The sequence below is a fragment of the Phlebotomus papatasi genome, chromosome 1 (assembly GCF_024763615.1).
Source record: "Phlebotomus papatasi isolate M1 chromosome 1, Ppap_2.1, whole genome shotgun sequence".
NCBI lineage: Eukaryota > Metazoa > Arthropoda > Insecta > Diptera > Psychodidae > Phlebotomus > Phlebotomus papatasi.
Genome location: NC_077222.1, coordinates 87896042 through 87909827, shown reverse-complemented (window position 1 = coordinate 87909827; position 13786 = coordinate 87896042). Strand labels below are relative to the sequence as shown.

The 13786-nt window shown below is 35.0% G+C and overlaps 1 protein-coding gene across 1 annotated transcript in view; it reads left to right on the top strand.

Annotated features, from left to right (window-relative positions):
• Positions 1-11997, top strand: part of LOC129797955 (glypican-4) — a 69112-nt gene extending 57115 nt beyond the window's left edge. The window contains exons 5-7 of the mRNA XM_055840850.1: positions 52-758; positions 814-980; positions 5554-11997. Of these exons, the coding sequence (XP_055696825.1) occupies positions 52-758; positions 814-980; positions 5554-5951 (1272 nt within the window). The 3' untranslated portion in view covers positions 5952-11997. The remainder of the gene's footprint in view (positions 1-51; positions 759-813; positions 981-5553) is intronic.
• Positions 11998-13786: the final 1789 nt, after the last annotated feature.

Below are 13786 nucleotides of genomic sequence, written 5' to 3'. Positions count from 1 at the left end.
TGTGTGTGGAAATATGTGGGATGGTGCAATAATCACCGGCTCTATTTGCAGATCAAGCCAAATGTCGACTGCGTGGTAGCACTCACGAAGATGCAGTGCAATGTTTGCAGTGGACAGACAGCCAAGCCGTGTGCAAACTACTGTGTCAATGTCATGAAGGGCTGCCTACAGCATCACACAGAGATGGACCATGAGTGGGACAACTTCCTCACTTCCATGGAGAAATTATCTGATCGCCTCCTCGGCCCTTTCAATGTCGTAATGGTCGTGGAGCCGATCAACATCAAGATCTCAGAGGCCATCATGAATTTCCAGGAGACAAACAAAGACATCTCAAATCAGGTGTTCCAGGGCTGTGGACGACCCACGCTTGGTCGACGAAGACGTCGGGATACAGATCCTGAAGGATTCACATTCGATGACGAAGAAACCACACGACAGAGTAGATCAGCTGAACCTGCAAGCCAAGAACTGAGCAAGTTTGAACCGTTGCGTTTTAGTAACGGCGACAACTACAGCGAAAACGGACGCAGGAAAAACAAAAACAAGAATCGTAACAAGGCAAGAAAGGGCGACAATTACGACGATGACTACAGCAAGGAACCAGTTTTAGACAAACTCATCAAGGACATCCGGCAGAAGGTCAAAGACACCAAGAACTTCTGGTCCAATCTGCCCTACCAGATTTGCAACAATGAAGATCTGGCTGCGGCACCTTCAATGGAGGACTACTGCTGGAACGGTCGTGCTGTCGACAGGTAACACTAACGCTTCCGTAAACCTCTTTTTAGGCTAAAGTTTGGTGTTTTTCAGATATCCTCATTCTGTTGTTTCGGACAACAAGCTGAATCCGGAATTCCCTAATAACATGCCCGTTCGACGGAGCACCATCTTAGATGCTCAACTCTATAGTCTGAGGACGTCCATTAGTCAACTTAAGAACGCTTACAACGGTCTGGATGTGGAGTGGAGCGATCAAGGTAAGTTTTCACTGTTTATCATTTTCTTAGGCTTTAAGCTGCGATCCTGAGTTGATCTAGGCATTAGACTTTACAGAAATTTAACTTTGATTGTCCAGAAATTTAAAGGCCTCCTGACATGATACCACCTTTTTAGGTTATGATACCTTTATGAAACAATCTATTAATAATTTGAATTCGTTTTCACTGTCTTGTCGAGATTTTCCACATGACAGCGAAATAAAGCCCGACTGGTCGATTCCTTTCCCTGTTTGCCGGAAATTTATATTTCCCACTTCTCGGTCCAAGCAAGGTTTTTCACTGGCGGTATGGTTCTGTTGTCCGCCGTTTGGGAAACTGGCTGACAGGCGACACTATCAGTCAGTCGATAACATGGCCTGGCCTAAGGGATCTTTGAGAGCAGACGCCCGACTACAAACGGGTTAAACATAATCTTTGTCATTTGAATTTGTTAAACGTAACAAGTTAAATTTAACAAAGGTAGTTCGACGTAAGATTCTCATTTGGTTTTGCCAGTAATGGATACTTCAAACGTTTCAAATTGGTGCTCTGATCTAATATCTCTAATCTTCGATTTGTTTCATTTGCCTTGGTTGCTGTCATCGCCTTCAATGACTTCTATCTATCACTAGCGATGTATTTAGATTGAGATAATGTCCACAAATCCGGGATGTGTTTAAGATGGGTGGTCTGATATTTCAGCGTTGAAACGGGATATAGAAGGCCCGAAATACTTCTCATTCATTCAGGAATATAGTCCATTGCTGGTTGAACCATTTGCAGCTTAATGGCACAGCAATTGTGAACTATGCCACGTCCTAGAAGCCAAGATTAAATTAAGATACCTCCCTTTGAGTCTGTCCCGAGACTGAACCTCCTCCATAAAGATTTCTAGGGCATTTCTGAATGAGCAATATTTGCTCAATGTGTTGCACATGATCTTATTGGAGTTACGACCTATTAGTAAAAAAGAAACAGAACTTTGACCGTTCCGCAGTTCGTCATCAACGGCAACGTTCCTTAAGCGATCCCTTCGAGTTAATCTCTTATTCGCTTGAACGAACTTCGCCTCGGTAACTTTCACTGATAAGGATGGAAGTGCTAACAGTTTAAAAAAAAACAGTACTTCTAGACTTGGACTTATTCATCGCGCTTCTGAAACGACGTAAGTACTGCATAAGCCTTACCAATGTACGTAGAGAGTCCAGAAATTGTAAATCTTGGTCACGTTCCCATCGTTCTTATTTCGGTTATAAACATCCGTTCGTTGACCTTTCTTGAAAAGTTGTTGTCAACCTAAGCATCTTAAGTACCTATCACTGCAATTTCTTTATATCAACTGTGAACGACTGTAATTAAACTTGATGGTTTACAAAGTGGTTACAACTTGTCGGTTTTAAAAATTATATAGGACTTGCTCAATACCGGATCACGTATATGGCAAGTGGATTTCCCGACATCAAATTTCCTACTTTATATGAAGCAGGGGACAATGGATAAGCACATGATTTGGGGACGGTGAGGTTTGGATTACACAGATACAGGACGTCACATTCGGAGAACCCCCATCGCCGTCTATTGTCTCTCGAATGCGCTATGTCGCTTCTCAAACGATTGAGAGACTTCCCCGTCGTCCAGTTTCGGTTATCACCAGGAGGAAGGCTTTCTCTTAAGATAGATAAGATTTTACCAGGGATCAGTTCTTTATATCAGATTATCGCTGCATCCTGGCCGCAGTTGGGCTCCTTATGCTTCCCCACTTCCATTCTATCTTATCCCTCGATACGGAGAACCACTCCATAGCACAGCTCTCTATGCACTCAATGCCGCTACTATATCACAGCACAGCAGCCCATCTCGATGTGTATTTGGATCAGTGAAAGTGAATATTTGTATCGACTGAAATACCATTATCATGCCGGGACTCGTTCTGATGCCATCCTCTATCTTTTTAAAAAGTATTTTTCTGCCGCTGCTCAGCTGTGAACCCGAGACCTCAAGTCATAGACACACTACTATGTCCACTGATCCACTTGAGGTTCTAAGGCTTTCCATTACTTCAACAAAATCCGGTGTAAAGACTTCTTTCCTCAGATTGAGTCAGGCCTGCTCTGGAGATTGGTCAAGTGGTTTCACAGAGTGACAAGAGGTCTAACAAGACTTCAGCCGTACTCTTTGTTTCTGTGACCATATCTCCTCCCTCCTGGTAAAGCAATCCCTGCTAAAGGATAGATCTTGCCTACCGGAGTGTTCTTTAAGCAGCCTGTTATAACGTCGGTTGCGTCTACCTCTGTCGTATTTGCATTTCTTTTGTGTCAGCATTTCACGCAACAAGGGACATCTGTATTGTAGCTTGCAGCGAATGCAGATACAGGACAAATGCAGATACGATAGAGGTAGACACAACCGACGATAATACGAGCGGTATCCGCGGTATCGTTAGGAACGACGTCAGCTTGTTGAACGTTTTCAGATCTTTCCCATACCACAGTTACGTACTCTGCAACGGGAAATTGTAGGGCAGGAGCAGATGTACGCATCAGTTTCGAATGAGCTCTCCATTGAGCGTTAACATGTTTCGCAGTAAGTTATTTCATGTTTTGACCTTGCAGTTGGTAAGGGGTTCAGTCAGTTGTGTGGTGGAGAGATCATTGACTTGGCTCTCGAAGTTGTGATTTCGACTTCTTCCCGGTGCAAAAATTCCTAGAAACTAACATACTTATCTCTTTCTTCTCGACTGAGCTCTTCATGCTGAAAAGATCATCTTTTTAAATGTTTGCAAACTTCCGTCAAAGAGCAGTGTACCCTAGAAAGGAGGCGTATCGTATCTCAATTACATTCCTTATCGGTTGGAGTATTACCATATATTCTAATACAAAGAATTCCGGTTTAAGTATAAACAGACTAAAAATTGTTGGTACTGAAAATATGGTGAAAGATTGGAGTCGATAATGTTTGTATACATTAAAACGTTTCCGTAACATATTCCAAAGATATCTCTTACGGGTAGGGGAAAGTGCCCATGCTTGATACTGTAAAATGATTTTCAAGGTTTGTGATTATTTTCTGATTAACACACAAACCGAAGCGATTTTTCCACTATGACAAAAAAATGTCTCACTTATTAGGTTCACAATCCCACCTCAAATAATTCCTGAAAAACCTTAGATTTTCCTCAAGAAGAAAATGGAAATTCAGTGGCGATTTTTATACATGTTGGGTTCGGGGCCTTCTTGTATAATTATTGATTCGACAATTCGGAGGCCCATTTTCACTGTAAAAATTTTACCGGATACAAAAAATGCACATCAATATTTAGACGGAACTCTAAAGTATCTGCTTAAATCATTTGTACGACTGGCTATTAGTTTTAAAATCTCTTTTATGTAATTTTTCTAAGCCGTGTTTTTATGACATTAGGGCACTAGCGAAAACCATTTTTTCACTTTGAGTCCATGAAAATGTCAATCTGCAACCTTAAAATTCAGGCAACAGAGTTGAAGGTTATGTCAATTGTCGATAAAATTTGAGGATTACAATAGGTGTAATTATGAAAGAATCACATCTAAAGATAGAGTTGCCACATTTAAATTATCATTCATGGACACTTCTTAAAATATAGGATGGACACAGGTAGAATTTATGAATTTGTCACTACCCTCAAAAACAGTGTCCCCAAGTAAAAATATTTTTACATAAATATTAATACTGATGAATCCTCTATGTGCCTATGATAGTAGTTTTCCTGAACAGCGGCATTATTTAAGAAAAAACTTATTAAATATAATGTATCGAAATTACAGTTTTGGACCCATTTTTTGATTTTTGCTTCCTGAAACTAGGAAAAAAGAGCTAGGATCCTAATGTTTTTAGGAAATGTGAGTCTGAGGACCAGCTATTAAAATATATTGCTATGAGTCACAATTATTGATTAACGTAGGAAAAAATAGTTATTATCAAGCTTGAATCGTATCACGCATGGTCACTTTCCCCTATGCAATTTTCTTTGTCATAAATTCACGATCATTACGGCCCCTAGAATTTCCTTCAAAGCGGAACATTCTGTATTCGTCTTATGCCCTCCCTTGACAAAAAAATCAAAATAATGATTTGCCTAAATTCCCATGAGTTTTCCACTAACTAAGCCGTTTTTCGGATTAAGTCGAGAGCTGGATTAATCAAAAACTGAAGTAACGGTAATCTGATCATAAGTGATCGTTTGTCTACACTGAGAAAAAACGGGGTGCGATTAACTTTTTTTTCCTTATATCTTTAACACTTTTTAGGTGTAAAAATATATCAACATTTTTTTAATGTTAATATTACACTTTTTAAAGATAGAAATAACATGAAAAAGGGTAACTTTAACCATTAATACTCCTAAAAAGGGTAATATTTACACCGATTTCGGATCAATACTGCAGGGTAAAATTAACATTTCCGAAATGTTATTTTAACTTTTTCGGATTTCCCTCAGTGTAGAACATTATAATAATATGGAGAATCATTTGAAAGTGGCTTAATTAGGCCATTCAAATATTCTAAGCCCTGTACCATTTTTGCTCATTTGCAGAGGAAGGTGAGTACGGCAGTGGGTCCGGAAGCGGAGTTGACAATGACGATGAAGACTCCGGTGGATCAGGAATGGGCGGGTATGACTTCGAAGCGCACATTCCGCCTCACATCACTCACAATGAGATCTCTCCGGGCCGCGGAGGCATCGACCAGCTGCCCGGGAACACCTCCCATCCATCCGGTGCTTATCCGGAAGATCCGGTTGTCCGGAAAGGCGAAGAGGGTGTGCGGGAACACGAGGACACACACCTCAATGAGCTGGAGCCAAAGGGGGGCACAGAAAGTGGGGGAACGGCCACACGGATCCCTGAGATGTCCATTGGACGAGCCCTGGTCACATACATGTTCCCCATCGTTATGGCCTGGTTTGGAGGCATGTTCTCTGAATTGCTGTGATAAACTTTTTTATTTTTATTTTTTGATACACTCGATAGGCGTTTTTATTTTAATGAATTTTTTTTTTGAATGGGCGGAAAGAGCAGGAAGTTCTCTGCTTATTTCCTGCCCCGAAGAAACCGGACATTGGAGCGTGAAATTGTTGTTTGTTTTTGAACCTCGTGAGGTAGAAATGAAGTGAATTTAGAAGAAGAAAAATCTTGACGATAAAAGAATGAAAGATGAAGAAAATATATATTTAAAATAGACACACCCTCTGTCAACATAAACCAATTGTAGAATGGCTTTGGAGAAAGCACCTCTTGCAGGTGCTTTACTTGCCGATGCTGAAAATGGTGAGAGAATTAACCGCGAAAGAATGGAGAGAAAAGAAAAAAAAACTAATTTTTTGTGTTGTTGTATGAGTGTGGTAATAGAGATACAATTTTTAATAGGAATAAATTTTTACAATTATTTAATTTTTAAATTATGAATTATTTATAACATTTAAAAATTGAGCAAATTAGGTCGATAGAAGAAATAATTTTTTTTCATTCACTGTAATTTAAATGCAAAGAGATGAGATGAACAAAAAGAATGATAAATTTAACAAATCAATATTAGATAAAAAAAAAATAAAGTGTTTTTAAGAGATATTGTAGCACAGTGTTTTAGAAGAGATGTCCTCAGAAATGCTAAAAATATTTTGGTTAGCAATTAAATGACGTTTGAACTAAAATTTAGAAAAACTTAATGTTGCATCCGGAGATGTTGCAGTGCAGGATTTTTAAGGCTATATTCGATTTATATAAAGATTTGCAACGCTGTTTATTTATTCATTTATTTTCAACCGGTTATGCCTATCGGGGTTGTGGACTTTAGAAAGATGTTTGAGATCGATCCCAAGGCGTTCTAAGGCAAGATACTAAATATCTCAAAGAACAAATCCGTAAATCGTCGGATGAAAGGAGGTGCAGCCCATAATAAAAATTTCTTATCCCAGAGCTTTCGGTACTCTACGCATCTTCTTCAGTGGCCGAAAAGCCCCCGAATGCTCTGGGAAAAAAGAAAATTTTAATTCTGGGCTAAATCGTCTCCCATGGGACGATTACCGGTTTTGTTCTTTGAGTTAATATCAACATCGGTTCCCTACATTCTGATACTAAATATGTTTCATTCCCCTTGTTTTAAGATTGTTCCAAGGTGGAGGTTCTTCCACAATGGCACACAAAGCTTTTCTGGGAATCTTGATTTGCAGCGTCTGTAGAGTAAATTTTATAAAGTATAAATATACTACAACGCAGCAATATACTTAATACAATCTTAAAATTTAGTCCAAATATTAAAAAAAGCAATTTCGTGCGACCATATATCAGAACAGGGCGTAGGCAGAGCTACCCACCCGGCAAATTCTGCAGAATTCTGCAGAAATTCGTCAGATTTGAATTACTAACTGCCGAAAAATCAGCAGAATTTCTGCAGAATCTAAGATGGATCCGACCGTTGTATGAAAATTCTGCAGAATTTTCTGCAGAATTTCTTTAGAGTATTTAGATGATTTCTACATTTCTAATGTTTCTAAACATTATTTTAACTACATAAAAATATGTATTTCAACTTATTTAAAATTCAATTTCAATTCAACAATTTTACGTGAATACTCTCTTTTTTACAATATTATTATAATGTTATAACACAATACAATATTATTAAATCATCCATAAAATAGAAGGGGAAGGAAATGGTTAGAAAACACGAAAGAAATTCGCGATGCTCACGAAGTCGCACGACTGTCCCGAAGCCACACGAAGTATCCGATTGAATGACAAGAAACGTTAAAATTTCAAAAGTGCAGAATTGCAGATCGAAGTTTTGCTGGGTAATTTCTGATTATAGAAGACAAACTTAATTTTTAAACGGTATCAACAAAAGAGAAGTTAATGGATTCTAAAGATATCTGTAGTATCAAAATCAGGAAAATTCAAATTTTAATAACATCCTTAATCCTGGGATAAATATTAAACTTAAATTTATAAAAATTTCAAATATTTCAGCCTCAATTCAGAAATCTGTTAAAAGATTCTAAAGAGCGTATTTCTTGACCGATTTGGATAAGTTTGGGTTCTTTAAAAATATATTAGGATTCCTGACAAGTTTAATAAAAATGTCTAACTTATAAGCCATTAACTTGCCGAATACCAAACCCGATGGGCTTATGTCCTTTTGGCATTCTTTGACGCTAACGAATCACAAACCGAGAAACGGGAGGCAGGTTTATATATCGTCCTTCAACCCCTTCTGACCTTTTAAATACGATTGCCTTTGACATAAAGACTATTCCACCTAAAGTTTATAAACTGAAATCCGAGAAATTGGGCCCTATTAAACTTGCGATCGAGCCAGCAACTCGTTTATTCTAGAACTCGCTGGAGAATTGTCTTTACCTATGGAGGGCTAAGCCTTGCACATGACAAATATACTCGATAACTTATTCACGAAAAACTGAAAAGTATAACGCATAGCCCTACTCAAGACGTCACACCTAAAGTAACGTCTTCTATCCCAGTGAACATAATTACGACGGTGGCTATAATATTACTATATAGGGGTCTATACGCAATTCCAAATAGAGACCTTGAGCACTGCTCAAGCAACTGGTTATAAACCAATTAATAAGTTTTATCATTAATTTAAACAAAGAAATACTGAAAATTCTAATCAACTTTAAAGGCCAATTAAAGCTAAATGATTAATCTGAGAATTGATTAGTTTGATCTTTATCTATAGGCTCTACTAGGGGAAAGTAGCCTGCTTTTGAATACGGCAGCCTTTGAATGCTTCAATTTCCCTCTTAAGTCTCAAAGCTAAAGTTCCATTTTGTTTATCGAACTTAACACTAAACCTACTAACTGTTTTTGATCGTTTTTCGACCAAATGACAAACCGTGGTAGGGTTGAATACTCAACAAATTTGCCTTGGAAAAGAGCAAAAAAGAATAAAATTTAAACACTGAAAAATATATTACATGCATATTTTAAGACATTGTACCGTTTAAACATGTGTTAATTTTAAATCGGTCAATTTTATCGGGCCTTGGTAGTTTTAGTGTTAATACAAAATAGTTAATAGAATTTTTGCTTCGAGAAATAATAAGAGAAAATTTGAAACATTCACAGGCTGCCGCATTTAAAGGCAGACCACTTTCCCCTAGTCTTTACTGAAAAAAGTATTTCAATATTATCGATAAGAAAATTAAAAATTAGGCAATAGATTTTTTAAAAAATAAATCTAATATCTTAAGTACAAGCTTCTTCGTTTTCTTAAAAAATAATTTTGATTTTCGTTCTAGAATTTTGGAAAAGCTTGTTATAGCAATTGAATAAAAATTAGGAAAATAACCCAAAAACTTTCGTATTACATGAAACAAAATGAAGGTATTTTAAATTTTTAAATTGAAAGTAATTTTTAAAAATTGTCTTGAGAGTAGCAAAGTCTATATTTATTAACAATAATTTTTATATTGATTTTCAGTTTGATCTTTGATATTAATTTTCAGTTTGTCCGTTATCCCTTGCCTCATGCGAAGTAGGGGATTTGATGATGTCAAGTCCATTTGCCATTGACGTGGCCCGTATTTGGGTTAGACAAATTTAATTTTTAAGCCTCTACTCGATTAATAATAGTTTGATTTTGGTCTGAATAATTAGTTCGGCCACATTAGGCAGTAGCAAATTAAGCCGAAGTATACAGATTTTAAAAAGGTATTTTAATTAATATTTATTTTTTGATAGTTCCATCAACAGTCTGGAATTGGGGCTTATATTTTGGTGAACAAAACTACGTAAGGACTTCCCGAAATGTTCTCACTAAGCTGAATAAAATTATCATTTTTCAAAACATTATGATTTCAAAAGATTTTCCTTTTTTGATTTGGAAATGAGTTAATCTTAATTTCTTTTTTAATTAGGCTTTCACCTTGAGCTAATAAAGAAAATATAGAAAAACAAGAATTTCAAAAATCTTCAAATTAAAAGCAACAGGATTATTTTTTTGATATTTTTTTCATGTTTTGATATTTTGATTCATGATAGATTTTTGATATTTGAATGACTTTTAATTTTGATTTTTTCTTGATTTCAAAATTAAAATCTTCACCCTTTTACGACGAAACACTTTTTACTGACCGAAAATCAGTAATAAAAATTTAACCGATAAACAAAATCAATGAAACGTCTTACATCTGACTTTGGAAAATCCAACAGAGTCTGATTAGATGCATTTTTTTTACCTCTACGAGCGATAGGGACAAAAACAGCTCAAAAATTTAAATCAATTTTCTGACAATACCAATGAATAATAATATTCAGTCTAATGAAAAATATTATGTAAAGGTATTGTAGTTTCCTTTTCCAAAACAATTTTGCTTAAAAAAAATTAGAAGTATTAAAAATAATTAAAATCAATTTTCAATATGAGAATTTAAAAATTCGTAATTTTTAAGCTTAAATATTTACAATGTAGCAAATACCTGGAGACTTGCAAAAAATATTCTAGATTCCTACAACCTTCTACTTTACAATTGCGTACAAACATAAGGAAAAAATAACTTTAAGTAGTCAGGAAAAATTATTTTCTTTATGGGACAATGATGTTCCAATCGTCCTTAAAAGGTTAATTAGATGAGAGAGCTCTAAAAATGATGATTTAAACTTGGATTATGATCGGGGTTCGGATTTATTTGTTTTTTACTTCAAACCGAATATATTAAAATTCTATTTTTCCCAAGTACAATTTATTTATTAATTTACCTCGGGAATAAACCTATTAAAAATCCTACGCTCTTACACCTCCGGATTTCCAAAATCTAAAAAAAAACATATTTTTTCGAAGGTATGAAACCAAAGATTTTTTTTTAATCTATTGACAAAATTATTATTTTAAGGAAAAGGGGAAAACTTACAATCTGAAAAATTAAGACATTGAAAAATTAAGGTTTCACTTGTAGGACATCTCATCTTAAACACTTTGTTAAACCTGTGCCAGATATTTAAAGAGATTTTTTTCTCAACAAATTAAACGTATTTTTAATGCAATTCTTTCCTTATAACAAAAGGTGTATAATTTTTAAATAAACAAAATGCCCATAGCTCATTCAAGAATAAGTAATTGTTCAAAACGTGTCATTTAAAACAAATTAAAAATAATTAATTCATTTACTACTTAATGTCTCTGTAACACTGCTTATCTGTTTACTACTTTTTCTTTGGAGAATTTCCATAAAACAACGCTTAATTTTATTTTCCGAAAAGAAAGAAAAACAAGAAAATTTGAAAAATGAAATAAAAAGAAATATAGAAGGGAAAAAATTTGTAAATAATCTCAAGAATACGTACAGGGAGATGAATTGAGGAATGTGGGAAGGAAAATACTAAAAAAAAAATAAAATTTGTGTATAAATTTTTAAAATTCAACGGCACAATTGACGTCCTCTTTCCAGCAACAATAAAGTCCTTTTCTCATTAAATATTTTCCATTTAATGTCATTGTCTTTTTAACTAAGTAGATGAGAAAAAAATAAGAGAGAGAAGAAAAAAACAAGATGAAAATTAATGTGATTGAAAACTCTTCTTTTTAACTGATTTAACATTTAGTGAAGAAAATCGTGAAAAAGATAGACTGTACACTAATCTAGAAGTATGAATATTTTTTGTGTAAAAAAAATCCCAATGAGTTTAAACATATAAAAATTGAATTTTTTCTCTCGAACATTGCAAAAAGAAATATGCATGATTCGAGAAGAAAGCAATATTTGAGAGATCAAAAGTCTTTTTTTCTGCCCACTTTATCGTCGAAAGAATTCATTTTCACAGACGAAAAGTTAATCTAAAAGGAAATTTCGAGTCAAAAGGAAAATGCGTGAGAAAATCAATGGCTCAAGCATTGAGTCTCAGTTGATATTTTAGTGAAAATGAGAGAAAATGTGGCTAAAAAAATGTGTTTTTTACAGGATCTATTGTATACCTTCTACCCTAATTGATGAAAAATAAAGAGAAAAGATTTATGTAAATACACATGGTCTTTTAACCTCCCCTTTAGCACCCATTTAGTCACTCTGAGAAGGAAATTGGAGCTTTTTCCACGCAATCCCTGCAGTGGTTGTCGTGCGTGAAAGAATCAGCAATTAGCAATTGTAATTGACGTTCTTTATGAGGTGAAGAAAATAGCTTTTGTACAAAATAATCAAGTGAGGAATTTTCCTTTAAGAAATTCCACAGTTTCCGCTAATACTTTTCCTGTTCGAAAATTCCTTCAAACTTTGGCCATGCGCGCCTTTTTCGAAATTTTCATCGAACATGGTTGATATCTATGCTGCTTTTCTGGAGACTTTCTGACTTAGTACCATTTTCAAGAGATGTCCATGGGTGCACAGAAATCGGTTGTTGTTTGAATTTTTATTTGAAATTGGATGTTTTAACGGTCAGGAGGAGTTTCAAGATGTAAAGTTGATCATTGTGGTCATAGTTGCATTCAATGGATCAGTTTCAGGGACCATTGAAGCATCAAATTGGATTAAAATCACCAGGTAGGTTGTAGAGGCCCCACAGAGCTGGAAAGAGATACATAAAATCGGATCAGAATCAACTGTCATAGAATCAATTACAATAAACATCCTAATCAGAGGTAAAAGTACGACAGGTTATGGAAAGGGCAATTTCATCTTTGTGAAAAATATTACTAAACCGGAAGGAAGATAAGGTTTATTATAACGAGTGTCCCAAAAATCGCGGAAGATTTTAATTTAGCGGTATTTATGAAATAAACGTCTCCAACGAATAAAAAAATACAGCGTGACAGTTTATAGATTAGGATTATATGACAGATTAACGCGTTTCTGTTCTTCAAAAATATTACAAAAATAATCAAATAATTTGGTTTGAAAATTGGTCAAGAATTATTCAATATTCAAGAATATTGAATTAACTTTGTCAACTATGAAGAGTGTAATTTAAAAATTCGGAAATGAATCAATTGGGGAGGATAACCACACTTGCCATCCATAAGAACAAGCCCTTCAAATGATTAATAATATCGGAGCAGGTGTATTATCTAAAAAAAAAAAAAAAAAACCGATCAATCCGTAACTCTTGCTGGCGCTCAATATCGCGACATAATAAGCGACTTTGTCAAACCTAAATTGGAGAATTTGTTCATTAATAAATAATTAATTATGACATGATTGACATTAGGACATGATTTATTAATAATAAATAATTGACATATTAAAGTACAAATGTGGCTAAATTTCGATAATTCAGTGTTATAAAACTCCTCTTTTAATGCACAGAAATAGATGTAGGCCTGTTAACTTAGGTTTGTGACTTCGAATTACCGATTTAAAAAAAAACGTAAAGGTCTAAAATTATATGATCTAGGGCGCCAAGTCTGATCACCATAAGATCACGACCAGGAAATCTCTTATGCAGCAGGAATTGCATTATTTCGTAGGCTATATAACATGTCACACAATCATGCACGAAAACGTCCAGGAAACCTTCGACGAAAGGATTAATACGCCAGCAAAGCTATGCAGATTAATTACTGGATGTGATATTCTTTACATAAATCCTACGTTATGTAATTGGAGAAAATGTGTTTTTATGTAATTTAAATAAATATAAATTTAAATTAAAAAAAAATTATTTAACTATCATTAACCCAGTACCAATTGTAGTTTAAGTTCTGCAATCAATTTCAAAAAATTGCTTAGAAATGAAATTACCTAGAACAATTAATTTTCTTTAATTTATAAATCATTGTAGTTATATACATTTAAGTGCAACGTGGTATAATCGCAC